The sequence below is a fragment of the Bactrocera dorsalis genome, chromosome 2, assembly GCF_023373825.1.
Source record: "Bactrocera dorsalis isolate Fly_Bdor chromosome 2, ASM2337382v1, whole genome shotgun sequence".
Lineage (NCBI taxonomy): Eukaryota > Metazoa > Arthropoda > Insecta > Diptera > Tephritidae > Bactrocera > Bactrocera dorsalis.
The window spans coordinates 15,188,652-15,215,545 of record NC_064304.1 but is presented as its reverse complement, the minus strand read 5'-3'; the positions used below and the strand labels follow the sequence as shown (position 1 = coordinate 15,215,545).

Sequence of the window (26,894 nt, the reverse complement as noted above, 5' to 3'; positions counted from 1 at the left end):
TTACTCATCTATTGTAATATTACTGTGAAATTGCAATAATAAATTTCTGCAGAGTATATGCTCATACACATATGTATGTGTGTGCGCTCGTGTGTGTTTGTGTCTGCGAGTGCACAGACAAAGGCCAAGCAAACGTGCCCGTCAACGCTGGTAATATTATTGCATTTATCTTGCAAATGCACGCACAGATAACAAAGCCGGCACATACACACACACACATATGCGCATGTGTCTGGAAAGTGACAGAATGCAACGCAGAGAAGACTGCAGCGCTCTGTGCCCCAGCTCAAGCGCTGTGGCAAGCAATGTTAGTGGCAAAGCAAGCGAGAGCAATGTCATGCCCCACAACGGCACTACAGGCTTCGAGCTGCTTGTGATTAAGAGCAAGTACTGCGAGTGACTGGGGAGCTGAAGAAGGCTGCAGCCAGCGCTGCGTCATGTGAGCTGCTTTGAGTTACACATTCATTCATTTTGATTTCACTTAAATATTCATCCGATTTGCGTCAGGCAAACCGGCAAACCGAGTCTCAACATATTCGCACAACTAATGACACAGACACGCACACAAATAAGCTGAAACTATGCGTTCGCACAAGTGTGTGTGGGTATTTGTGCGTGCATGTTGCATGGCCATATGTTAATGGTGACATTGTTGCATTGCTGTTGTCGTTGCATTTCGCTGCTTTGCCACTGCCATTCATTGCGCAACTATTTATGGATCTGTGAAATTGTCATTTCGGCACGCACTCACTAACTCACGCCACCGCACTTTGTCACACACGCACACACTCACAAAATTGCATGAGTAGAAGCGGTTCAAGCAGAGCAGCTCGCAAAGCCAGTGGATAAGTACGTAAAGCCTGTGTTGCAGCATGCCAAAATGCCGCTGCTTATGTGTGTATGTTTGTATTCCCATATGTGCGTGTGTGCGTGCAGTAAAACTAAATTCAGCAAATTAACAATTTTTGGCACGTTCATTGTAATGCGCGCTGCTGCTTTTTACCATTGTGCACACAGCCAATAACACGCATAACAGCCACATCCGACCCGCACACACGCATACATACATACAAACATATACTTACAATAGCAATAACAATTCGTATGCCTGCAGCGCTCACATTGGCGGTATTTTGTTAGTTTAGTTGGTTCATTTCGTTTTCGTTTGTTCTCAGATTTGCCAACTCCACTCTGTGCACCGTGGCGTATACGTAACATTTTGCATGTGCGAAATCATACAAAAGTCCCTACAACAATGAGCGCATAGTATATTGCTACCAGCATGCTATAATGTCTCCTTTCAACTTCCAACACACACGCCAACACATACACATACACACTGATATAACGGCAGTCGTTTGTCTGCCGCGCGTTGCCATTGGCAATGCATTGTGCCGCGCCACGTTGGATGAAATGATTTTATCCCACTTTATTATTCAATCCGTTTCATTTCATTGCGTAGTATTTATATCGCTAATTGCATTAAAGAAGCTCAGCTTTTCATTCTAATTGCAAGCGTTATTCGGCGCTTTGTGCGGACTTTCATTTCAATTCAATTCCATTATTTGCCTTTCATATGTGTGTGGTGGTAATGTGTGTGTGTATGTGTTGTTCAGGGAAGGATTTTATTAGGTGTTGTACTCGTATTATCTCCTAACACGTGTAGATTGCGGCTGACGTAAGCGAAAACAGGCATATTCTACAATATTAGCGCAACATGCGATCACTTGAATAAAAGTATGTTAGGGTAGCTTAGGAGATCGATCCATACAGGGGCTCGATTCTAACTGAATTAAGCTTAGATATAAAATATCATAAGAGCCTTACATAGCGAAAAATCGTTTTAGTCTGTTATGAATTTGTTGAAACGTTTCGGCTATGTCTTCGGGTTCGCCGAAGGTGAGACTGCTGGGGCATTGTAATCTTCAACCTGCAAAGGCGAGGCACAACAATGAGTCTCATTATGAAGTAGAAGATGCTAGCTAGAGCGCACAGTTAGTAAGCCGCTCTGCTGTCGGAGCCCGAAAAGCATTACAATGATCCGCTAACCTAAAGCTGAAGTTCCCTTTCAACTTTCTCTGCTAGCTTCGACCCATCCATAAAAAAGCTCAGTGCCCTCCAGTGACTCCGGTCCATCCACATATCGCTCGTCGGTATGGTAGCAGAGATAGAGCCGCTGTGAGTGGCCTCTGCGAAGCAGTGATCCAAATTTTTCGGAATGCAATTGAAGGAGGAGGGAATTTAGGCGTGTCCTTGTTCGGACGCCTTCATATGCCCAACTTCCTTGGGCCTTATAATACACTTTGATACAATACACCTGCCGGCAACGTCCATTGGTGTTATATGTATGTGCTATTGCTGTGTACACCTGTGTTATGTGTAAAATTCCATTAAGTGCTATTGTTGCTGTACTCCGCAGTACCGATGAAAGCCATCCATTGGGTGCGATAAAGCTGCTTAGCAAATAAGTTTCTCTACTATTCGAATACACTATAGAGCATTATTGGCTTGATTATACGTTCGTGGAGTCAAAATACCACCTTTAGTGCGGCTACCTTACTCTCTTCTCAAATGTTTGCCATCTTTCTTCTAAGTTGAAAACTTTAGGCTCCAAAATAGTATAGAGACACGTTTGATATACCTCCTAGTAAACCAAACCATTGCAGTTTAACTTGGGTTGACTCTCGCCAGGTTCGATACCATGTTGTGGGGCTCTTCAGTTAGTTCGTAAATGGTATTTCGAAATTTCTCTTTAATCATAAAGACAATGTGGGCAGTGTGAGAAAAATAAAATACAAGTATTTTTTTCATGTTTACAATAATCTAATTCTGCGCATTTGCAGAAGTATATATTTTTGCTTGTTCTAATATTGAAATTATTTCAAAAACAAACTTTGACGCCTTTCAAAGGTGCACTCCTTAGAGCCAATGTACATAAAGGTTAATTAATTTCGAGTTTTCCGACTTTTTTAAACTGGTAACTGGCAAATAACACGTGTGATGTTTTGCTCCAAAGCCTGAGTTGAAGCGGGATTGTCCGCATAGACTTTTGACTTTTCATACGAGGTTTAACAATTAAGTAATGAGACTGATTTTATTGCCGCGCTTGTGGTAAGCCTGTGACCTTGAAATTCCCTTTCTCTCTTCCCCTTCTCTTTTTCTGTCATCCCTCCCCTTTCTATTGATATATGTACAACTACTCTAGCTTGTTTAGTTCGCCTGCTGCTTCAAATTGAGTGGACGTGTGTTTGTAGTACTCGTCACGAAAATGGAAAAACGAAATCCAGAGCAGCGCGTCGCGATAAAATTTTGCGCCAGGTTGGGCGAAACACCTTCGGAAACGTACGCTAAAATTGTAAGAATGTATGGTGATAGTGCTCTTAGTCGTGCCCAGGTGTTTCGATGACGCCTCCACGCCCCCCCGTCCGAAAAAAGCTCGCATGAGCAAGTCGAAAGTGAAAACGATGATTATTGTCTTTTTTGATAGCCGTGGAATCGTCCACAAAGAATTCGTTCCACCGGAGAAAACTGTGAATCAAGTCTACTATTGCCAAGTACTCGAAAGAAGAAAATGGGTCAACAGGATGCGCCCAGACATCGCTCGTGCCTCACCGCCCTCAGCGTGTCCCAGTATTTGGCCTCTAAAGAGATCGCCGTGTTGCAACAGCCGCCTTATTCGCCCGACATGTCACCCTGTGACTTTTTTCTTTCCTAAAACAAAATCGGTGGTCAAAGGAAGCCATTTTGAGTCGATTACGGACATCCAGGTCGTGACGAGGGTACTCGCGGACATCCCAGTCGAAGCGTTCCAGAAAAGTTACGAAACATGGAAAACGCGCTGGAATCGCTGTATAGCTGCCCAAGGGGACTACTTTGAAGGGGATGACAGAGTTGGAAAATAATTTTTAAATATACGGTTTTTATGGAATTAGTCTCACTACTTAATTGTCATACCTCGTATCTTCACAGGAAAAAGTCTAACGGTGTGATACCACATGATCTTGGCCAATCAACTGGCCCTAAAATTTGAAGTTATCGGCTTACCGAAATGTTCTCTAAATAAATCCATTGAGTGATGCGATGAGTGGGAAATGGATCCGTCGCCGAGATCACAAGGAAGGGATCCACTTATCAATTTGATGAACACGATTCGTTTTTTGAATGTCAAGGATCTATCAATAAGAACGACATGATAAAATGAAATAAAAAATACAAATTTGGTAAAAGTGGGTACTGTTTTTTTTGTGGAAAATATTTTAATCTATAATCTGAGGAATGAATGTAGGCCAATTGACCACCACCTTTCTCTTTACACATATCCACACATTCGAAACACTGTTTTCAGACTCGTTGAGGAAAAATTCAACAAAACTACGCTGGGCTTATCGACTTGAAAATTTCACTCGACCGTCTTGGTTATAAATTTCAAGTAAAAATCGAAAGAATAAGATCTTTGATATATTTTTTGATTTTTCACAAAAAGAACAATCTTTATTTTAGTTAAGCCGAAAATAAAAATTTCAACTAGTTCTTCGTTCATCAGCCAATTATAGTATTTTCGAAGGTCTTCCTTGGGATGAATCGGCTTTTACTAAAATACACTAAAATGATATTTAATAAATGGACCTTAAAAAAAAGTACTTTTCTGAATTGTCAGTGGTTATAACTCCTTTACACGGTTCGTAATTCCGGCTGTAATGATTAAACTGTCAAAATCATTTTCGGAATATTGAAGCAAATGAACACTAATTGTCAGCGAAAAGTAATGATACATAGAAACCCATCTATATACTTAATGAAAAGAAATTAAAAAGCTTTTGTATTTGCTTCTCTCATCAAATGGCTGTTTTCAGAAAGAATGGATGATGATTTAGCAAAAAAACTGCAAGTATAAGCCCATCCTTTGTCATTATTTGGTTTGAAATTTCCTAATTTTAGAATCTCTCTTTGATATTATATAAAACTTATAAAAAGTATGTAAAAATAAAAAAAGTATTACAAAAACATGAAAATAATATCTGCATACAACTAATTTCACGTGTGTGTAGCTTTGCTTACATAACAGTATTGCATTTTATTCCATTGAAAAATCAATTACGTATACGCCCCGCTATACGCGGCCAACGCTGCAACGACGTGCAACTGGTAAATACGCTATTTTCCTAGTATGCGCTCTAAATAACGGCTGCGTAAATGTAATGCAACAACTAAAACAACAAAAAAACACAAAATGTTGGAAAAGTGTTTGAGAAAAAATTTACCGAAAAAAGTGCGACAGTAAAGTGTAGAAAAAACTGTGGATTTAAGTGCACAAGAGAAAATCATTTAAATGCAAAATGCTATTTTTGCATAGAATACGAAATTACTGCAGCGAAAAAGTTGCAAACGAGGCAGGGCGCAGCCAGAAAACAGCGTAAAAAGGCGTGTGAGGGTTTTGATGGGAGAAATGGGCGACGCAACTAAGCGCGGTGTATGCCTCTGGCTGTTGCATGTGCGTATTTGTATGTGTGTATAAATGTGTTTCATACGCATAACTTTTTGTGTTTTTCATGTGTACGTGTGTGTGAGTCACGCTGCGTGTTATTTCCTGCCCAATGGAATAGAACTGGGCGCTCCACTACACACGAGACACTGTTTTCTGCGCTTTGGACTGGCTTCGCCCTTTTCCAACAAAAAACAACACACACTGCCACATCTATACGGTAATGGATAAGCATATTTCGCTCTCCCTATTGTATCTGAGTACGTGCGTGCGCCGCTGTGAAGAAAGACACGACGCGCAGTGCCTAAGCGACAGACGCCGTGGGAATGCGGCGAAAATTTAATAAAGGATACGTGCATTTTGCAAAGTAGCGCGACAATAAAATACACAATGCAATGCCACGCTGGCAGCGACAGCGCCGAACAGTGAAAGCTACAAACGCCGCTCGGCGCTCGCTTTGGTGCAAAAAGCGCCGTTGCCTTTTAGTGGCAAAAAGCGGCAGCGCGCTCTTGCCTGCATCGCTCGCTGTGTATCGTGCTAGTGTTGCGTTCTGTCTTCCGCTGATTGCACGTAGCTTCGTTTTTTGCCAAATGAAATGTAGATTTGGTTAAACTTAAGTTTATGATCAACGTGACTTATTTAATACCGACGCTTGCGACATGCAAACTGACGCGAAGATTTCGCTGCAGATTTTGGCTGGCCTGTAGTTGAGAACAACTTTGCAAATTTTTACTCAGTGCAGCTATTTTTAGAAAATTCCTGAACTTTCAGACACAAGTGGCTGGTGCGCAGCTAAAGGTTTGAGGAGCGTGTCTATAAAGTAGTCTAAAATTTAATTTTGTTTTGAGTTTTTATTATTAAATTTTATATAATATATTTAGGCAGCAAATGCGGCTTTAAATAAATGAATATTAAAATAGTGACGATAATGTTTGTCAATGTTCAAAGACATTCTTTGAAATTTAAAATGTTGCCTACTATTAGGAGCCAATTGTAGCTAATTTAGTCAAGTCACACACCTCTCATGGCTTTTGTACAGACCAATCCAATACGTACAATCCAATACGTACATGCCTATGCCTAGTTCTCTACGGAAAAATTAGCAGTAGGTATTCTTAAAAAGCAATCTCTATAAAATTTTGTTTTCTACTTAAAAATAACTTGAGGGCATATTTTTCAATATAAAAGAAACATATGACGTAGAAATAATAATTTTGCTTAAATGCAAACTTTTAGCAAAAAGTATACTTTTTAATGTGCGCAGCTCTAGGAATTTCGGATTCATAAGTCATAATTCTACAATATTTCTTTATGGAAATAAAAGATAGAATATTTCACAACAATTTTTTGTGCAGTAGACTAAAATTTTGCAAATGCATATACTAAGTGTCAACGAAAAAGTCTTGAGTCTCTGATTGCACCAAAATTCAGAAGTTGGTATTTCTTACGCTTTATATAATATATATTGGAAGCCTCAGAAATGTCAATATATGTCATGCGGGTAATTTTACTCCATAATGAATCTCAGGGAACATTTTATAGGTGTAAATAAAAAGGGGTCGATACAGTCCACAACTCTCGGTATAATGATTTTCGTTTTTCTAACAAACATTTTTTCGAATATGTCGGTCAGAGTATGAGTTATATAGTTATATTTATATATATGTATACACTATATATTTATTCTGATCCTATGGTTGGCGTTTTGCACAATAAATTTTAAAAACACAAACAGCCTGAAAACTGGATTTTCCGATTTTCACTTCAGGAAATAAAAGTGCCAAGGTGGTTCATTGACGACTCTCAAATTTTTTTCTTCTAAAGGGTGATTTTTTAAGAGCTTGATAACTTTTTTTTAAAAAAAAACGCATAAAATTTGCAAAATCTCATCGGTTCTTTATTTGAAACGTTAGATTGGTTCATGACATTTACTTTTTGAAGATAATTTCATTTAAATGTTGACCGCGGCTGCGTCTTAGGTGGTCCATTCGGAAAGTCCAATTTTGGGCAACTTTTTCGAGCATTTCGGCCGGAATAGCCCGAATTTCTTCGGAAATGTTGTCTTCCAAAGCTGGAATAGTTGCTGGCTTATTTCTGTAGACTTTAGACTTGACGTAGCCCCACAAAAAATAGTCTAAAGGCGTTAAATCGCATGATCTTGGTGGCCAACTTACGGGTCCATTTCTTGAGATGAATTGTTGTCCGAAGTTTTCCCTCAAAATGGCCATAGAATCGCGAGCTGTGTGGCATGTAGCGCCATCTTGTTGAAACCACATGCCAACCAAGTTCAGTTCTTCCATTTTTGGCAACAAAAAGTTTGTTAGCATCGAACGATAGCGATCGTCATTCACCGTAACGTTGCGTCCAACAGCATCTTTGAAAAAATACGGTCCAATGATTCCACCAGCGTACAAACCACACCAAACAGTGCATTTTTCGGGATGCATGGGCAGTTCTTGAACGGCTTCTGGTTGCTCTTCACCCCAAATGCGGCAATTTTGCTTATTTACGTAGCCATTCAACCAGAAATGAGCCTCATCGCTGAACAAAATTTGTCGATAAAAAAGCGCGAAACACATTTCGAACCGAACCGAACACTGATTTTGGTAATAAAATTCAATGATTTGCAAGCGTTGCTCGTTAGTAAGTCTATTCATGATGAAATGTCAAAGCATACTGAGCATCTTTCTCTTTGACACCATGTCTGAAATCCCACGTGATCTGTCAAATACTAATGCATGAAAATCCTAACCTCAAAAAAATCACCCGTTATATATGGTATGAAATAATAAAATGTACATAAAATTGTCATTTATATGAATGGTATATGTTCTAAGCACACTCCATATAGTGAGTGCTCTTACAAAAAGACTCCCTAGGTCGCCCTAAAATTCCATTGAAATCGGTGCCGCCGTTTCGGAGTCTATAAGCGACATACATACAAAATTTCTCTTTTTCTCTCTTAGATATGTGTATAAATATGTATAAAATTTTTGTACTTTTGAAAAAAGTAATACCGAAGCGATCTGGTAATATCTGTATGTATATATTGCATACCTGCTCTCAGAGAATTTTTAGAGTCTTCTAATGTCCGAATACGAACTGCATACTCGTACAACTGCTGAGCAACAATTGTGCAGGAAAAAAATTGTAGAATTGACTAAAGACACTTATTGCTAGTCACCGGCTAAAATGTTAACGAACAATAAATAAAGACAAAAACAACAGCATAAAATAATCAGCAACAGGCAACTGTGCGGCAGGGCTTACGCAAAGAAATCGTAGAAGAAGCGGCTTGTCTACTTAAACCGCTTTTTGCGTCTGCTGCCTGCACTACTTTTTCGCAAGAACTCGAAGTGCTGTTGTTGTTGTTGCGCTTGCTGTTGTTGCTTGTTAAAGCAACATTTTACAAGTCCAGCGCCACTTTCATACACTTTAACAACTTTTACCATTTGTTGTTGCATTGTTAGCACTACAACTATGTACGGTAGTTTTTGCCTTCCTCCTGCTTTGCTGGTTATTGATGTTGTGTCCCGCCACGCCGCTGCTGCCTCGCAATGCGCTCGTGTACATAAATATATAAGTATCTTTGTATATTCATGTGTGTGTGTGTGTGTGCATCCGTTAGGTACAAGTAAAAGTTTTCAATTTAAAATTTGCTAGCCTGAAGTACTTGTATTCCCCGAGGTATGGCAAAAAGAAGCAAATAGAGAGACTTAAGTGGCACTACAGGCACTCTTGGTTGTTTAGCTTGTTTTCTCTCTGCTCTTCTACTTCCACTTCCACTTCGATTCTCATAATTGTGTTCCCTTGTGTAGCCAGCTAGCTAGCATGTGTGTGTGTGTGTGTCTGTGGTGGTGCTTGTGCGTAGCGCGCGTGCATGCGTGAGCGTCGACGCAGCTGTGCGTAGCACAATCCTTCAATACTCTTCTAAGAAAGCCACTGCGCTGCTGCGTCTTCTTAAATTATAAATTGCGAAAAAGTGCATTATTTTTTTCTTCCTCCTCGTGGCCCGAGCGTGTGTTGGCCACCTCGATTACTTTGCTTAGCTGAAGGCAGAAAGTTGAGCACCGCACATAAGCAACCAAAGCAAAACAACAATAATAAACAACAGACAGCAACAATAAATGGCAGCAAAGTTAACATCATGCAACACTTACAACAACAACAATGCGCACTTGGAGTGTCAACGACAGCAAAACAGCAAATGACAACACACCTCCAGGGCAGCCAGCATAATAACGGCGGAGAAAGGGGTCACAACAAAAGAGACGCCAAACCAAGTTGAAGCGGGAGTGGGAGGGGAAGGGGCGACAGCAGTTAGGCGAGCGAACTGAGCATAGCTAGAGCCAAAGAAAATGTTTGCTTTGTTATTTAGTTAAAAAAAGTAGGAAAATAGAATTTTATTTGAGTTGTAAATTGCCGGTGACAATGCTCAAGTGGCCGTACAACAAGAACAACAACAACTGCTGTAAAGTGGTGGGAAATAATTTAAGTATTTTCTTTAATTACTGGTTAAATGAAATAGGACACTTTATTACAATCATACAGCTTGCATGGCAGCTATATGCTATAGTGTTCCAAACTGAAAAATTTCTTCGGAAATTGCATTATTAGGACCTCGGAGGGTACACACATCTAAAGCTCTGGAGATGTCTCTTCCGCCTATCACAACATGATCGATCTGGTTGGTGGCTTTTCGATCCGGAGACAGCCAGGTCGCTTGATGAATTTTTCTTTGCTGGAATCTAGTACTAGTGGTAACCATATTTTGGACTTCAATGAAGTCGATGAGCCTCAACCCATTAGGTAATGTTTCTTAGTGGAGACTGAATTTACCGACCATTGTGCCAAAAATACCATCTTTGTCCACCCTGGCGCTAAAGTCGCTGTGCACAATTTTGACATCGCGGCGGGGGAGCTCTCAATAGGGGCGAACACCAGGACACGGCGTCGGAGTCTCTCAACCACCACGAGTCCAAAACCAAATTTGCGTTTCTTTATACTGTCTCTGAATTTATTGGCCCAATGGCCTTTTCATCTCCGTCCTTGTCCTGTGCATCGCACTTTTGTTACGGCGGTGATGTTTGTCTTTATTTTTACCAGGATATCAACCAAGCAGCGGCATCTTCACAATGCAGGAAGCAGATATGCCAGGTGCATGCCCTTACATCGTAATCCTACAAGTACGTTTGCAGTGGTCGTCATCTAAAGAGGTGTCTCTTACCGGAGTTTAATTATCCTTTTCTTTGAGGGTGTTTTTGTTTTAAGTGGTGAGTCCCAAACCCAGGAAGAGATGATTCGCTTTCTCACTTTAGCTTGCTTTCAAAGGGATATTTTTTGGCTACCCTTCTGTGGGGTTACGACACTCAGATATCCTCGAACCGCCTGCAACTCTATTTTCTAACATAAGAGAGCCTCTTATGATTATTACTGTAAAAACATAGGCATTTGCCTTAAGCTTAGTATACATCCAGGCGCGTCGATCATTTTAATAAAAGTGCTTAGATATTTCAAACCAGCAGCGACTTCCATCAGTTTGCAATTTTGGGCCGCAACAAAAGTTCAAACCAAAAAAACAAAAAAAATTTTATTATTGCTTTCAAAAGCCATTTAAAGTCCAAGCGTCAACCATATGCAGCAACACTGACGAATTTAAAGGCGATAAGATCGGAAATTCAACCATATTTTCCTGTCATTTAAATTCATACAGCCAATATTTCAGCACACCAACAACAATTTTATGAATAAAGTAAAACATAAGCCGCCACGAAGGCTTTAACATATTTACATACATACAAATGTACACACGCGCATTTACATATGCGCAATAACGGTATACAGGTATGCATTGAAAAGTGCACAAAGCAATTCTACATGCAATCTAACAACAAAACCTACAACAACAACACTGGCACACAAATCTGTGTGCACCTTTATTGCGCAAATCCCGACATTTTCATATTGCCCAGCGCATTCACGCCGAAAACGTCAAAATTGTGTAACGTGAAATTGCAAAAATGTTTTCAACCGTTTTTTAAATGCCCCACCGCCCACACCGTGTACCCTGCCCGGTGCCGAATTGTCATAGAAAAATGCAAATTTATATCAGAATGCCCACGATTAATTCGTGCACATTTTCACGCCTTTTTCCGCTTCCCCAGCACCTTTACACTTCAATGACAAAAACAACAAACATTGAAAACACAAACAACGACAACCGCAAGCTGGCTTCTATTGAAATCACCGCTATGATCTAAACACCAAGCCATCTAACGAGTTGTAAACCATGCAAAAATGCAGAAGCCACCAGGCAGTTGGGGGAACTGCTTGCACGATATTCACAGTTCACTGGCGGAGAAATCAAATTTTCATATCGCTTGGAAAAAATGTGACCTGCCTCACATGTGACGATTACAGTGTTGTATTTCGTGTGTTGGGTGTACATATGTAAGTACATATTTACAACAAGGCAAGAGCCAATCTGAATTTACGCCATAAATTTAAAGAGGATAGTTTGCGTGCCTTAAAGAATGCTTTAATATTAAGAATTTTGATTTTTTTTTAATTTTTCTTGTATTTGGGTATCAACAAGCTAAAAGATATTGTGTGTTTAGAGTTGCGGCTTAGACACCTAAAAGTATGCCTTGAATTCAATTAAAAAATTGTTTAGATTTTATCGGTCAATTTGTATGACAGCTATAGGCAATAGTGGTTCCATCTAAGTAATTTTTTAGGGAGATTTTACGATTGTATTGGACTATAATCTATGCCAACTTTCATGGAGATATCTCGTTAAATACAAGAGTTTCCCATACAAGAATTTGATTTTTATCGATCAGTTTGTATGACAGCTTTATGCTGTAGTGGTCTGATCTACACGATTTGTTCAGAAATTATACTGCTACCTTTAAAAATAGTCCATGCCACTTTTCGTGAAGATATCTTTCCAAATTTGACCATTTATTGTTTCTCCGACGCTTCCTTCGACAAATTTAATGACAAACCTCATACGGTAATCATTGTTTAATAAAGGCTCTAATAATAATTTTTATTGTTTTCTGGTATATAAAATTTTCTATCTTCCCAAATTCGAAGACCAGATCCATATATTCCAGTTGAATTCAATCTTAACATGTACCACGGTGCTTATCAACTACAACAACGGCAACAATAATTTCGCATATGCAAATATTCCATAAGAGGTCGCATACAGTTTTGTAAATTTATATAGCTATGCAACGCACATATACAAACACATGCCGCTTTCGTTGGCACATAAAACCATCATGCAGCGCTCTTTTCAATCAACAAAATAGCCAAATGCAACCATGCCGGCGGCTAGCTTGTACCTACGAGTACGTTCGTTGAATGCATAATATTTTAGGCCACGCACAGCTGAAACAGCCGCTGCAACAACACAGCTGCAACAGCCACTGCCAGCAAGGAACAACAAAATATGATTGCGCGCATAAAATTCTAACCAAGTCCAATGAACATATCCATACATGCAAGTATGTATATGAAGAAGGCGAAATTGTCAAAACTTGTTACCGTTATCGGACTTTTGAATCGCCATGTGTGACAAAAAAAAATATGGCAGCGCAAGAACAACTAACGAGCACTATTGCGAGTGCACACTTTTTGGCCACGAATTGGTCATCTGCACAATTTTGGTCCCATTGAGCGCTGCGAGCGTCATCTCTATTTCGTACGCGTTTCTTGCACTCCTCATCCAGAGTTATATGCAGCTGCCTAAATGTATGCTATTGCAATGGTTGAGCTGCAGTTAGAGGCCGGTTGGAAAGTTTGTGGCTTGTGAATTTTGATTTTGAATATATTTTCAATATAGCAGGGGTGGGAATTGTAACTGGAATACGAGTCTAGTAAGCTCAGTCGACTGAAAAATTCTAAGCTGTGTATATAGCAAATATTTTTATTTAAGAAACGTCAGTGCTTTGTTTTATCGCCAATTTTCAAATTGATTGTAAAAACTCGAATACTTATAAATGAGAAAAGTGGTAAGAACATAGGAGTAAGAAATTACCTTCCTTTATTCTATAGACTAGTAAGGCTTTGAGAATTTATTACTCAATTATGACCCATTTTTCTGTTAATTTTCATTCAAATAAATTTGTAAAAAATGAAAACAGCTTGGTGTCTGGTTAGAAAATATTTAACAACAGTTATAATTATTCCAAACAGAATAATTTATTTTTTACGCCTAATTGTAGGCTATATTTTTCTTTAGTAATCTCTTTATAAACTTTTTACGCATTATAGCTGAAATTGTTGCTAATATTTAGGAAATATTAGTAAATTTTACTTTTTTCCTCTTATTATTTTTATTACATATTGTCTTCGGAAAATATATTATGTGATAGAACTCATTATATGACTCGAAAACATTTACATTAACAGTTACAGTTATTAAGATCAGTATAATTTATTCACTACGTCTAAATTTAGATAATATTTCTCCACAAAATTACAGTTTTTAAAGTAATTAAAACTACAAGTATCTTAACCGCATATCATGACACCACATATTTTTAGAAAAATATAGAAAATTTTCAACTCAAATTTTCCCTATAGGGTTTGCTCTCCAATACAAGCGTGTGCATTTCTAGCTAACCTTTCATGCCTGGAGTAGCCTCTTGTAAGTTTGTGCAAACGATTTCTGGCTCGCAGATACTCACGAGCATTGGCTGCCAGCTGTTGTTGTTGCTTGGGCTGTGGTCGAGATTGCCGAGATTGCATTTCGACTGCATTGCGCTCTTCGGTGGCGCAGCGAATTTAACTACTGCTGCCGGCAAAAACTGCTGTCATTAGTCAACTTCAAGCTGTCAAAAAACATATATTCATTTAAGAATGTTCAAACGTAATTTACCAAGCCAAAAAATATACATTTATTTCTTATGGAAAAAAACTGACTTCTTTTGCCGCGTTTCAGCGCCATTTTCGAATAAATCATTTTCTCTCAAAAGTTGATGGTAATTGGCCACGGTAAGCTTCCAATTAAAATCAGCCGTGTCAATAATGACAAATGAGCATTTATCATTAAGTATTTTTTGCTTAATTTATGTTGACATTTTCGCTGGCTGTCATGGCGTGGCATTGGCTCAATCGCAGTTGTGTCCACAGCAGCTTTCCACCTTATAACTGTGCATATACACACGCATGTTTGTGTGGCAGTGTGTCGAGTAATCATTCACTGTTTATGGCCCTGACACACAACACATATGCACATGCACACAAAGACACACACACCCACACTTACACTTTTGATTGCATGTGGAGCAATCTTTCTGCCAGCAAAACTTATTAGTGGCAAATGCATCTGTCGCGAAGCTGCCCTGAAATCGAAATGAAGAAGATAAGAAACCAGGATAAGAAGCGCAGAGTTGACAGCGTTTGTGCCACTTTTTTCTTTGGCATAAATAAATAACTGTACTAAATACTCGACTAGTGAAAGCGCACTTGACTGCTGCGCATGCAACAACTGGGGCGGCATTGACGCCGGTACGCACACACACACATATACATATATGTAGATCTATAGATAGCAGCTATATCCTTCATGTATGCTGATGATGACGTCGCTGTCAAATGCGATAAATTGTTAGAGATTGCAACATTCACTGTTATATGTGTATATACACCAACACATACATTCAAACACAAGCGCACACGCAGGCACTTGAAGGTCCTCAATTGCCGGTATCACAGTTCGGCCGTGTGCGTGTATGTGTGTATAGCGTGCAAATGCCGTTTGTAGCAATACAATTTCAGTCTCTTCACACTCGCACACACAAACTTATCGCTTGCGTGTGATCACTTGTCAGACATTCATTGAAAAGAAGCGCCGTCCAATGATTTGCCCACACACTTCACTCACTTCGCCGCTGTCATTTGACTACGTCTGTGTGGCATAATGACCGCCTCGCTTGTTCTTTGCCAAGTTGACACTGTGATCATTCACCACTGTGCCATTTACACTTACATGGCTTAGGAATATACAATATTGCGCGAAACATAAGCGCTATCTATAATATATTATTAATATTAAGTGTTCACTAATCTTGGGTTAGGTCGGGTTACATACACCAACAGGTTTTTTGTAATGCAAGATGTAGCCTTATTATCAATACGAGCTGAATTTTACGTGTTTACGCAGTTTAATTGAGGTTTGTTATCTAATACTGATACTTTCTTCAATCCCCTGAACTGCGAAGTTCCTATATACAGTGGCGAGCAGATGCGGATACATGTTTGTCACTTTTGCACTCTTTTATTAATAAAACTGTTAATTTTCAATGAAATGCTTTCAAATTTTCAGTGTTTACTCTTCATTTATTTCTTAAAAAATTAAAAAAATTTCGTGAACAAAAACAAAAACAAAAAGCCAATTTAATAAAAAAACTTCTTTTAACGCTATTTATCCAGTTTTGCTCGTGATTAAATATATTTCTTTACGACAAAAATTTAGTATTTTGTCCATAATCCTTTGTTGCGAATTACACTTTTGACCCGCTTTGGCATACTTTTCACCAGTTTTTCAATAGTGTCCTTAGGAATATTTCTCCATTCTGACTGCAAACGTTCCCAAAGCCCCATCATGTTTGTTGGAGCTCTTTCATGTACTGCCAAGCGCCTTTTCAAAATTGCCCATAAATTTTCGATTGGGTTAAGGTCGGGGCTTTGTGCTGGCCATGGTAACACTTTGAACTTTTGCTCGGATAACCAATTTTTAACGATCTTGGCGGTGTGTTTCGGGTCTCCGTCCTGCTGAAAGATAACCTCCTCTTCTGGGTATGCGCTCAAATCAATGAAATCCGGAAGGTTACCTTGAAGAATACCATGATAGTCTTCCTTCTTCATTATTGCTTCTATTTTCACTAAAGGGCCAATATGCCACCAAGTGAAACAGCCCCAAACCATTATGCTGCCTCCGCCGTGTTTCACGGTCTGTTTCACTTCTGAAGAGTTTCATTTTCATGGCGCCAGTAATACTCTTTTCCGTCTGACTGAAGACGATTGATTTTGGTCTCATCTGACCATATAACGCGTTTCCAGTCTTCAACGCTCCAGTTTTTTCGTTCCTTACAGAACTTCAGACGAGCCTTTATATTTTTATCTGACAAGGCAGGTTTTTTTTGTTTTACTGATGCAATAAGCCCGATTCGCCGAAGTGCTCTGCGAGCTGTCCACTCACTTACGGCCTTGTTGATTCCAAAAGCAGCTTTCTTAGGCGTATTAAATTCTTTCTGTCGCATAAGCCGCTCCATAGCACGTGCGTCGCCCTCTGTCAGCAATTTTTTAGGGCCACCAGCGTTGGGCGCAGGCTTGATATTTCGTCTTTTTTGCGCTAAAAGGACTGTACGGTGGCAAATGTTCAATTCTTTAGCAATGGCTCGTGACGAATTACCACTTCCAGTCAAAACGACTATACGGTTTTCTGATGATATTTTCTTCATTTTCACTAGCATCGATCTATTCGATGTAAAAACGCGTTTATAAGCACTAAAATTACGTTTTAACTAATTAAATCACCTTCAAAGAGGTCAAGGATGAATGAACAAAAGAGACATAAAAAACAAAAACAAATTACAGCTTCATTTTAAACTGCAATTGAAAAATAAAAAACACGAGCATAACTGGATAAATGCCGTTAAGCTGAGCTTTTGCTAAAATTTTTGTTGTTGCTTTATTTTTGTTATTTTTAAATAAGCTGATCTAACAACAATAGAATGAAGACTAAAACTCCAAAGTTTGAGAGTATTTGAATAAATATTAAAGTTTTTATAGATGAAAGAGTGCAAAAGTGACAAACATGTATCCACATTTGCTCGCCACTGTATCTAAGTCGAGTTCTACGTAAGGCCAAAAATTAGCATGGAAGGTGCTCCAGCGTCTCTCTCATGCCTCCTTCCCTGCAGTTTCACTTTATCAAGCCAACAACCTTTTTTTGTGACTAAAAAGCTCATGAATTTCTGCATGTTCTTCATGCAAAATTTCGTTGCGTATTTCTTAAATTGGTTCTGTACTCAAGCGAATGGCACTCCTGGTAATTTCATCAGCTATTTCAATTCATGGAACGGTCTTATAGCCTGGAACCTAGTTTATAGGCAGCCGCTTGCCATTACATAAACTACATCCCTGCTTCTAAAGATATTCTCCGAGAAAATGAGAGGTGATATTTTTGCTTCAATTTTCGCTTAGCTATCGATATGCGTAATTTAAATTCTTTACGTCATGTCATTACTTATTAGCTATATCAGCAACTTTTCTGACGGCAAAGACTTCGGTCTGAAAGATACTACAGTACTACGGCAGCTTAATAGGTCGCTTGAGGTCTAGCTCAGCAATCCTGGCGTCCACTTCATCATGTCATTTCATTTTTCATCCATCCGTATATATGTTGAAAGTTTCGCTGATGGGTCGAGTGCAGCTCGACCTGCTTTTTGCGTGACTTGAAACCTTCTCTCCCAAATAAACCGTGATAGTATGTGATCTGAGCTCAAGTTAAGTCACTATAATTATATATATAATATATCAAATAATTTTTTTTATAATCACGAAAATCATACTTAACTTCTACTTCACGACCGCAGGTCAATGTCCAGACAAAATTTTCTATTGGGGATTTCTTTTAGGTTTTATTCATGGAGAAAGCCGAAATTACTGCCCTTTTACCTTTACTATTTGAAAAGAGTTGATATATATTTTTTGCAATTCCTAAAGTCGCCCTGTTTTTGTCTGTCAGACCAGGCTTTATTTTGCTCAGCACTGTAGCACTGTGCACGAGTGTGGGCTGCATTGCTCCCGCGACGTAATTGGGTCAACCTAATAGTTGCTGTCTCTTCAATGCTGACACTGCAACTGAGGAAAGACTTAAGGACTATGCGCTTGGAACTTGATACCAATACGAAGCAGGAAAATTTCCATTACACCAACAACAACAATACAGTGCAATTAGCGCCTTACAATGACTATGCATTATTTTTTAAAAAGAAATAAAAATCGAAAATACGAAAACTTTAGTTAAATGGTCTTAAACCAAAAAATAAAAAAAATAAAAAAGGGAACATTATTTAAGAAAAAGTTCGAAGTTTGCACTTAACTCCACAGAGGTGATTTTGAAATTAATTCTATCGATTAAAAAAATTGTTCATTCTCAAGGTTTAAAATCTAAATACGGCCACTTAAAAATTATTTGGTTCAACTTAATTATTTGTTAGAGCTTTTTCTGTTAACATTGCTTTGTGACAAAATAAAAAAAAAAGTTTTTGTGGTCATACCTGTTTATGACCAACTTTTTTCTTGTATTTCTTGCACTCATTTACTTTTTCCTTTCTACGCCATAAAACCTACTTTTCACACCTTCCAAACACTCCACTCACTCTTCAGCGGCTTTCGCAACATGCTGAAGAAATATTCGCACTCAACACTTGATATGCTTTCATAACCACTATATTATTATGTAGCACAAGGCGCTTATCTATTGAGGAATCAAAGCCAAGATTGCACACTTCCAACTAAGAAATGCGTGAATGATTCTTGCGAGTATTCGTTCGTGCAAAGAAAAGGCCTGCAAACACTTTTATACTCGAGTGCTTACATCTTATCGCAGAGTTGCATGTGTGTAAGTGAAAATATGCTTATCTAGCAAAACTGAATGGCCGTTAGGTAGGTTTTTTTTCTCTCTGTATGTGTGTGTGGGTGTTTTAGTTGGGCGTCTGACACGTGTATAAGCGGTGCTAACTCCAAGTAGACACTTACATAAAAAGATTACATATATGCGAGCAAATATCTTTCATCTGCCGTTACCTTGGTTTCTGCACACATACCTTCACATGCATACACATACACGCGCACTTTCGCTTGAAAAATTGCGGGGCGTAAAAATGTGTTTTTGTTTCAAAATGTAATTGTTTATTAACAATAAGCTTCAAATTTCAAACACTATGACTATGTTTGCTTATAACGGGTGATTTTTTTGAGGTTAGGATTTTCATGCATTAGTATTTGACAGATCACGTTGGGATTTCAGACATGGTGTCAAAGAGAAAGATGCTCAGTATGCTTTGACATTTCATCATGAATAGACTTACTAACGAGCAACGCTTGCAAATCATTGAATTTTATTACCAAAATCAGTGTTCGGTTCGAAATGTGTTTATCGACAAATTTTGTTCAGCGATGAGGCTCATTTCTGGTTGAATGGCTACGTAAATAAGCAAAATTGCCGCATTTGGGGTGAAGAGCAACCAGAAGCCGTTCAAGAACTGCCCATGCATCCCGAAAAATGCACTGTTTGGTGTGGTTTGTACGCTGGTGGAATCATTGGACCGTATTTTTTTCAAAGATGCTGTTGGACGCAACGTTACGGTGAATGGCGATCGCTATCGTTCGATGCTAACAAACTTTTTGTTGCCAAAAATGGAAGAACTGAACTTGGTTGACATGTGGTTTCAACAAGATGGCGCTACATGCCACACAGCTCGCGATTCTATGGCCATTTTGAGGGAAAACTTCGGACAACAATTCATCTCAAGGACCGTAAGTTGGCCACCAAGATCATGCGATTTAACGCCTTTAGACTATTTTTTGTGGGGCTACGTCAAGTCTAAAGTCTACAGAAATAAGCCAGCAACTATTCCAGCTTTGGAAGACAACATTTCCGAAGAAATTCGGGCTATTCCGGCCGAAATGCTCGAAAAAGTTGCCCAAAATTGGACTTTCCGAATGGACCACCTAAGACGCAGCCGCGGTCAACATTTAAATGAAATTATCTTCAAAAAGTAAATGTCATGAACCAATCTAACGTTTCAAATAAAGAACCGATGAGATTTTGCAAATTTTATGCGTTTTTTTTTAAAAGTTATCAAGCTCTTAAAAAATCACCCTTTATATATTGTATGTATGTATGTATTCACCAACACCACTAAATATTCACACATCCACGCACATACCGTAGTATATGTATATGTTCTATTTCATTGCTTTCCTTTATGCCTCTCTTTCATATTTTATTTTGTTCATCTTCACTGATTTCACGCAATTTGTCCCCTTATTTCAGATGGACTTATTGATCTATCATCTTTTCTAAATCACGGTTCGTCAGGTTAGTTTCACTTCCGAAAAGTTTTCTTAACATCTGCACCGTTTTTGCACTCACTTCATTATTTCTAATAATGAAAAAAAATAGTTTTTAATATTAAAAATAATTTAAAAAAATTAAAAAAAAAAAAAAAAAAATATTTTTAAAAATAAATAAATAAAATTAATTTAAAAAAATTTAAAACAAATTTTTAATAATTCATAAAAAAAAATTTAAAAAATTTAATAATTTATATAATTTTTAAGAATATAAAAAAAAATAATTTCAAATTCAAAATTTGGCTCTCAAAGAAAATTTCTAAATTTCAGAAAACTTTTTTTTTTGTGCCAAAATGTTATGCAAATTTTTTCAGTAAACTACATAACTGTAAAGTGCAACTTTTATTTCGAGTTCAAATAAAAATATTTATAATTTTAACTTTTTCTCATTTGCATGCACTTTTTTGAATTTTATTCATTTCTGCATGTGCTCTTGCTTCGTAACACATTTTATCTCCAACTACATAAGTTAAGCATTTAAAGTAGTACTTTTTAGTAATGCACTTCTTTCTATAAATCGAAAAAATGTTCAACTAAAACATTACTTATGGAATAATAAAAGCTTTTTGGGAAGTTTCGACGATTGGGATCGAAGAACGCTTTTCATTAAGCCGTTTTTTTATTCTTTGTTTTTTTAATGAAATGAACTTCTCGGAACACAGGAATCATGTTATGAAATTTGTATATGAAATATTCGATATAAAATTTTTTAACATGTGGCAACTATACTCAGAAAATATTTTCTACTTTAAACTTTTCTTAATCTCTGCGGTAGTAAACAGTTTTTTTTTAAAATAATTTTATGGAGTTAAAGTGTCAAATAGGTGGCAACCACAACAAAAAATATAATTAACACAAAAATTTCTTTAGCTCGAAACAGTTGATGTCAGTATAAAAATAAATATTCTGTTTTATTCGTTTCAGAAAAATTTCAAATAGGTGGCAACCCTAAAAAAGTTTATTTAACAGAATTTTTTTTTTAACGCTCACATCTTTTTATGTCCATTTTACAATAAATATTTCAACTTACTAATTTCAGTTAATTTACAATTCTAACTAGGTGGCAACCTTACGAAATAAGTTACTAAAACAAACTTTCTAAAAACTTACGTTTGTTGTATTGTTTCTTTATATCGAGAATTTTTCTAACTTACTATTTTGAAACAGGTGGCAATATTTATTTTATTAATTTTTTTCTGGCTTAAACCTTCGATAATAACAAAACATAGAAACTACAATGTAATAAAATTGGCAAAGTACGCGCTGTAAAGGGCGTGATGAAATTTCTTCCCAATTTCTCTTAAATTAAAGGCTTTACTAGCACGTCTAGAGAGTATCACTAGGAAAGCAAATTAAAACAATTAATTTATTTGATAAATAATGGATATCTATCTGAAAAAATTCTTCATAAAATAAAGTGGCCAAATATTTATTAATTTGCATGTCCTTTATATATACTTATATTTATCGAAATATTATTAATATCTGCCTACTATGAGGGTATATTTTTGCCCCTATGGCACTCGCATATTCTTGAGTACTCATTTTAAACTTGATCCAGCACTAATCTATGTATTTTTGCTTCATTGCAGACAATGAGATGCGGGACCTGAGTGTCACCTTCTATGGCAGCGGTGCCACACACAAACTGCGCTTGAGCCTCACCACGCTCTCAGTTGTGACACTCATACTGGTGAAACTCAACAAAAGCTTTTGGGCCTAAACACAGCATAAAAGGCCGGAGAGATGAGGAATGTGAGTTGGAATTTTACAAAATGCCTAATTATTAGGGCTAAAGTTGATATTATGCAATCAGATTACTTTTATAACTGTAAAACTAAAGCATAAATAGAGAGTAAAGAGAGATGGAAAGGAAGAAAACGTTGGGCACTGTTGCAAAAACAGAGAAAGCAAGAGAATTAATTGTAGAAAGTTAAAATGTGAGCGGTGGTATATAGGGTATGTGTTTAAAGTTAAGCTAAAAATATTATAAATGTAAACATACTTTTTTATTTAACCGAAATTTATGATAAGCTTAGATTTGTGATGAACTGATTTCCATTTATAAAGTATTAGCTTATGGTTGGCAAAGACCTGATCTTATTTTTTATTTTAGTTGATTGGAAAACTTTACAAAAATATTTAATTGAAGCTGTGGAAGTTTTGTAATAAATTAAGAATTTTTTTTTTCGAAAACTTTGCTTGCTCTTCGAAAGAAACTTTAATGTAAAAAATAAAAGTTAAATTAATGCAAAAGCGCTGATTGAAGGATCGTTTAAGGGATCGATGCGAAAAAGACAGAACCTCAATTGTAAATAGTAAAGTAATTTTTACTCATAATCTTAGGTTAATTATAATAAAAAATTATTGATAAAAAAATATACATTAGAAAATAAAAAAATTAAAATAAAAAAAATATTGTCACCGTCAGACTGACAGCCAATGTCAAGCTGACAGTTAAGCAGTGAAAAGTGCAGAGAGCAAAAACCAGCGCGTGTATATGAAAGATCATAGGCTGATGTGCGAGGCAGCTTTCCCAAACACAAGCGCTAGAAGCGAGTATCACTCATACACAGCCAAGGAAAAAGTTATTTCAATATTCAACTCTAGTACGTAATGAAATAGTGAATAATAAAATGCATATTGGTGAGTAAACGCAGAACTTAGTAAAAATTTAAACTAATTTATTGTTAGCGAAAATTATGCAAAATGTAATAATATTAAAAAACAGTAAATAAAATATTAATGCATGTATGAGCTAATGCGCTCTTATACGTATGTATATATAGACACGTATATGTGTAATATAGGTATATACACACACACAAATATACTCAATTGAATTCAACAATCGCACATTGAAGTATTAAAATTTAGCAAAAATTAAGTTTGGCAACTCTGTGTCGTCGTTTTTGTGTAATTTAGTGCAAATGTTGCCACACAACTACAAATTAAATAATATTTAGTAGCAACTTAATGCGTTGCAAGCGCTGCTAATATTAGCTATGATGAGCTGATATTATTGTATAATGAAAATAAAATAACAATTGCTTGCGGCCATGCATACATACATACATACAAATATAGAGAATTTTTAAGCTTTTTGCTATTTTATTAATAAGCAGCTAAGTGACATGAATGCGCAATTAATTTTAAAGTGTAATATTAGGAACTTAAAAGTGTGACATTTTTGTAATAATTTTCTTTTGTATGTATGTATTTTTTGTAAAAATATGAAGGGCGAAATTGTTAATATTTTAGTTAAGGTCGAAGCAAATAATGGTGCGTGAAAATTACAAAAAAATATATATTATTTACATTCTTATTATTTTTTAATTTAATTTTTTTTTCTCTTTATTCATATATGTGCAAATATTTGATGGCCATACGTAAAATTAAAAAAAAAACAGATATTTTTCTAATAATTATGGTAATTTTAAATAATATGTATATTAACAAGTTAGGTATTTTTTATGATTTTTTAATTTATTTACCATATATGTATATAAAGTTTGTTATTTGTTTACTGTTTTTGTTTTTCTTTTACTAGATCATATCAGGTTTTTCGATGTCTAATCGCTGGGATATACGTACATTCAAACTTTTCAGTTTTTTTACTCAAATTATTTTATAATTCAAACTTATTTTTATTTTCAAGTATTACTATTTTCACTATCAAAATCATTTTGCTTGCCAAAGATTATATCCTCTTAGTGTAAATACTTAAAAATTATTAATATAAAATATACAAAACTTTTGAGTACTTTGATGAGATCCTTAGTCAAATAATATGAAGCTTTCAAAATATGTCTTTGATTAAACAACCAAATGGAAGTCTTTGAATTAAAAAAAAAATATTTTAAACCTTAGTATAATTCAACCTTTTTTTTTAATTACATAGTTTAATGCATTTTAATTGTCGGGGATTAATTTTGAAAACTTTTGGATTTTCTTGATTATGTAGCCAGCATCCTGGGGAACCTCCTCAACAAGGTGTCTGGCGGTGAGGTCTTCTTAAAACTATCTCTAACTATTATACTTATCTTGAAAAAATCAAAATTTCTGTCAAAAATCGAATTTTTTCTATGTCGACCTGTCAAATATACTTAAAAAACAGTAATTTTAAGATTTCGAGTGCATCCGCATGACACGTTTCGAAGAAATTTTCTTTACTGACACCAAAATCAGCGTTTCGCGAAAAAATTATTTAAGATTTTAAATGCCACTTACAGAAAAATAAAACTTTCTACAAATAGGCTAAAATCGCCGAAATTATTTGCCAGCTCAACTTCCAAATTTCGTGGCATATATTATATATATATGAACACTCAGTAAATAAGCAAATAAAAAAATAGATTTTTTGAAACTCAGATGTGGGTATATAACCGCTGAAGTGATTTTTCCGGCGGTTCGATGAAGTTTCGGACTGACGGAATGTAGGGTCGCATAGAAAATGATAGCATTTGAAATTTTCCTAATTATTTTATTTTTTAATGTCACTAATTATTTCAATTATTATTTTCTTTACTTCACTAATGATTTCACAGAAATATTTTTGCGAAAATTTACCACTTTAAATTAAGCTAAAGCATACGCAAAAAATATACAAAATCTGAAATGTGAACAGTTTGAACCACCAAAATATTTGAATTATATAAAATACGTACCGATATATACATAATTAAAATAAATTAAGAGAAAAAATAAGTTAAATAAATAAAAGGTAAAGAGTAACAACAAATATCTTGATAAAAATATTGCTTAAGCAAGAAAAGTAAAATAGCAAAAAGCGCAGACAAATGAAAGACGAGCAAATGGAGCGACTTAATATGTACAGGGTGTTAGCGACGCGAACTTGCTTGAAATGCCGATTATACATAAATATATATAAAACCAGTAAAGAAAGAAAATAAATTAACTAACAACAAAAATAAAAACTCAAAAATCGCTAATATACCGTTAAAAGTAAGCAACTGCTCTCCAAATGTTAAGCAATTATCAATCTTCACACACATTTTTCAATACTGCACTGAAAATATTTTCTATTTTTTACAAAAACCAAAAACCGCTAAAGAGATGTTAGAGCATCAAAATACAAATACAAATGCAAATACATACATACATGCGAGTATATAGGTAGTTTAGTGGACACCCTGTTGTATGTACTTGTAAGTGAAATGCCAAGCAGTACTTTAAATTAATATCAAATAATTATAATCGATATAAAAACAAAAAAAAAATAATTATTAAAACTAAATATTAAAGATAATATTAAATATATAAAATAAGAAATTATATGAAAAGCTAAAAGAAAAAATTCCAAAAACAATTTCAAACAGAAAAATGCAAAAAAACAGTAAATTTGCGATAACTTAAATATTTTGGGCAAAAAGAAATGAATGAAAATCTATGATAACGGTATTTTACGGGAGCTTAATCATATTCCCGCATAGGAAATTACACACCTACACACACACATACACATACAAACGTACAGTAACAGGCAGGCAACTGAGAAGAAATAAATATGAAAATATACGTACATACATATTTAGTCATAAATTATATGCAGATATCTAAACATTGATTGTTGTATAACAATTTAGATGCATACATATGTACATATGTATGTATGTGTGAGTAAACATAGATTAACTGATAACAAACACATACTAACAAGCGCGGCTAAATGACAGTCAACACACACTTTCCAGATGAGAGATATTTATTAACAGTTAGCTTTTGAAAAAAAACAACAACAACAAAAGTGAAATCTATAAGCGTTCGGAGCATTAGCTGTGTAAATGCAACTGCTAGCTATTTCGCGTATTCAGTGAAAAAACAACAACAACTAAAGACACACACATGTAACTCATGTACATCACACACACACACATACTAACATAACTAATGAAACAAAAGCCTTAATCTAAATGCATACAAGCGTAGATATGTTTGTAATCGTACCTCTCCCCTATCCACATACATACATACACAACAAGTACACACATGCATACACAAACAAATACATCTACACAAGATCATAAGCATAGAGCCAACTCAACTCGCAACTCGTGCTTGTATTGTATGTACACTTAATTGTAACTCAGATGTAATTATACATGCGTATTTAGCTACAAACTTTCGCGGACATACACACACTCACATACATACATACAAACCCCCTATGTATTATTTGTATATAATTTGTGCGCAAACCAAAATCTAAGCAAGATTTTTTTACAATTAA

At 36.2% G+C, this 26,894-nt stretch overlaps 1 protein-coding gene across 1 annotated transcript in view; it reads left to right on the top strand.

Annotated features, from left to right (window-relative positions):
* LOC105227565 (lachesin) overlaps nt 1-26,334 on the top strand; it is a 103,338-nt gene extending 77,004 nt beyond the window's left edge. The window contains exons 9-10 of the mRNA XM_049447549.1: nt 20,565-20,609; nt 22,237-26,334. Coding sequence (XP_049303506.1) covers nt 20,565-20,609; nt 22,237-22,367 — 176 coding nt within the window. The 3' untranslated portion in view covers nt 22,368-26,334. The remainder of the gene's footprint in view (nt 1-20,564; nt 20,610-22,236) is intronic.
* Nucleotides 26,335-26,894: the final 560 nt, after the last annotated feature.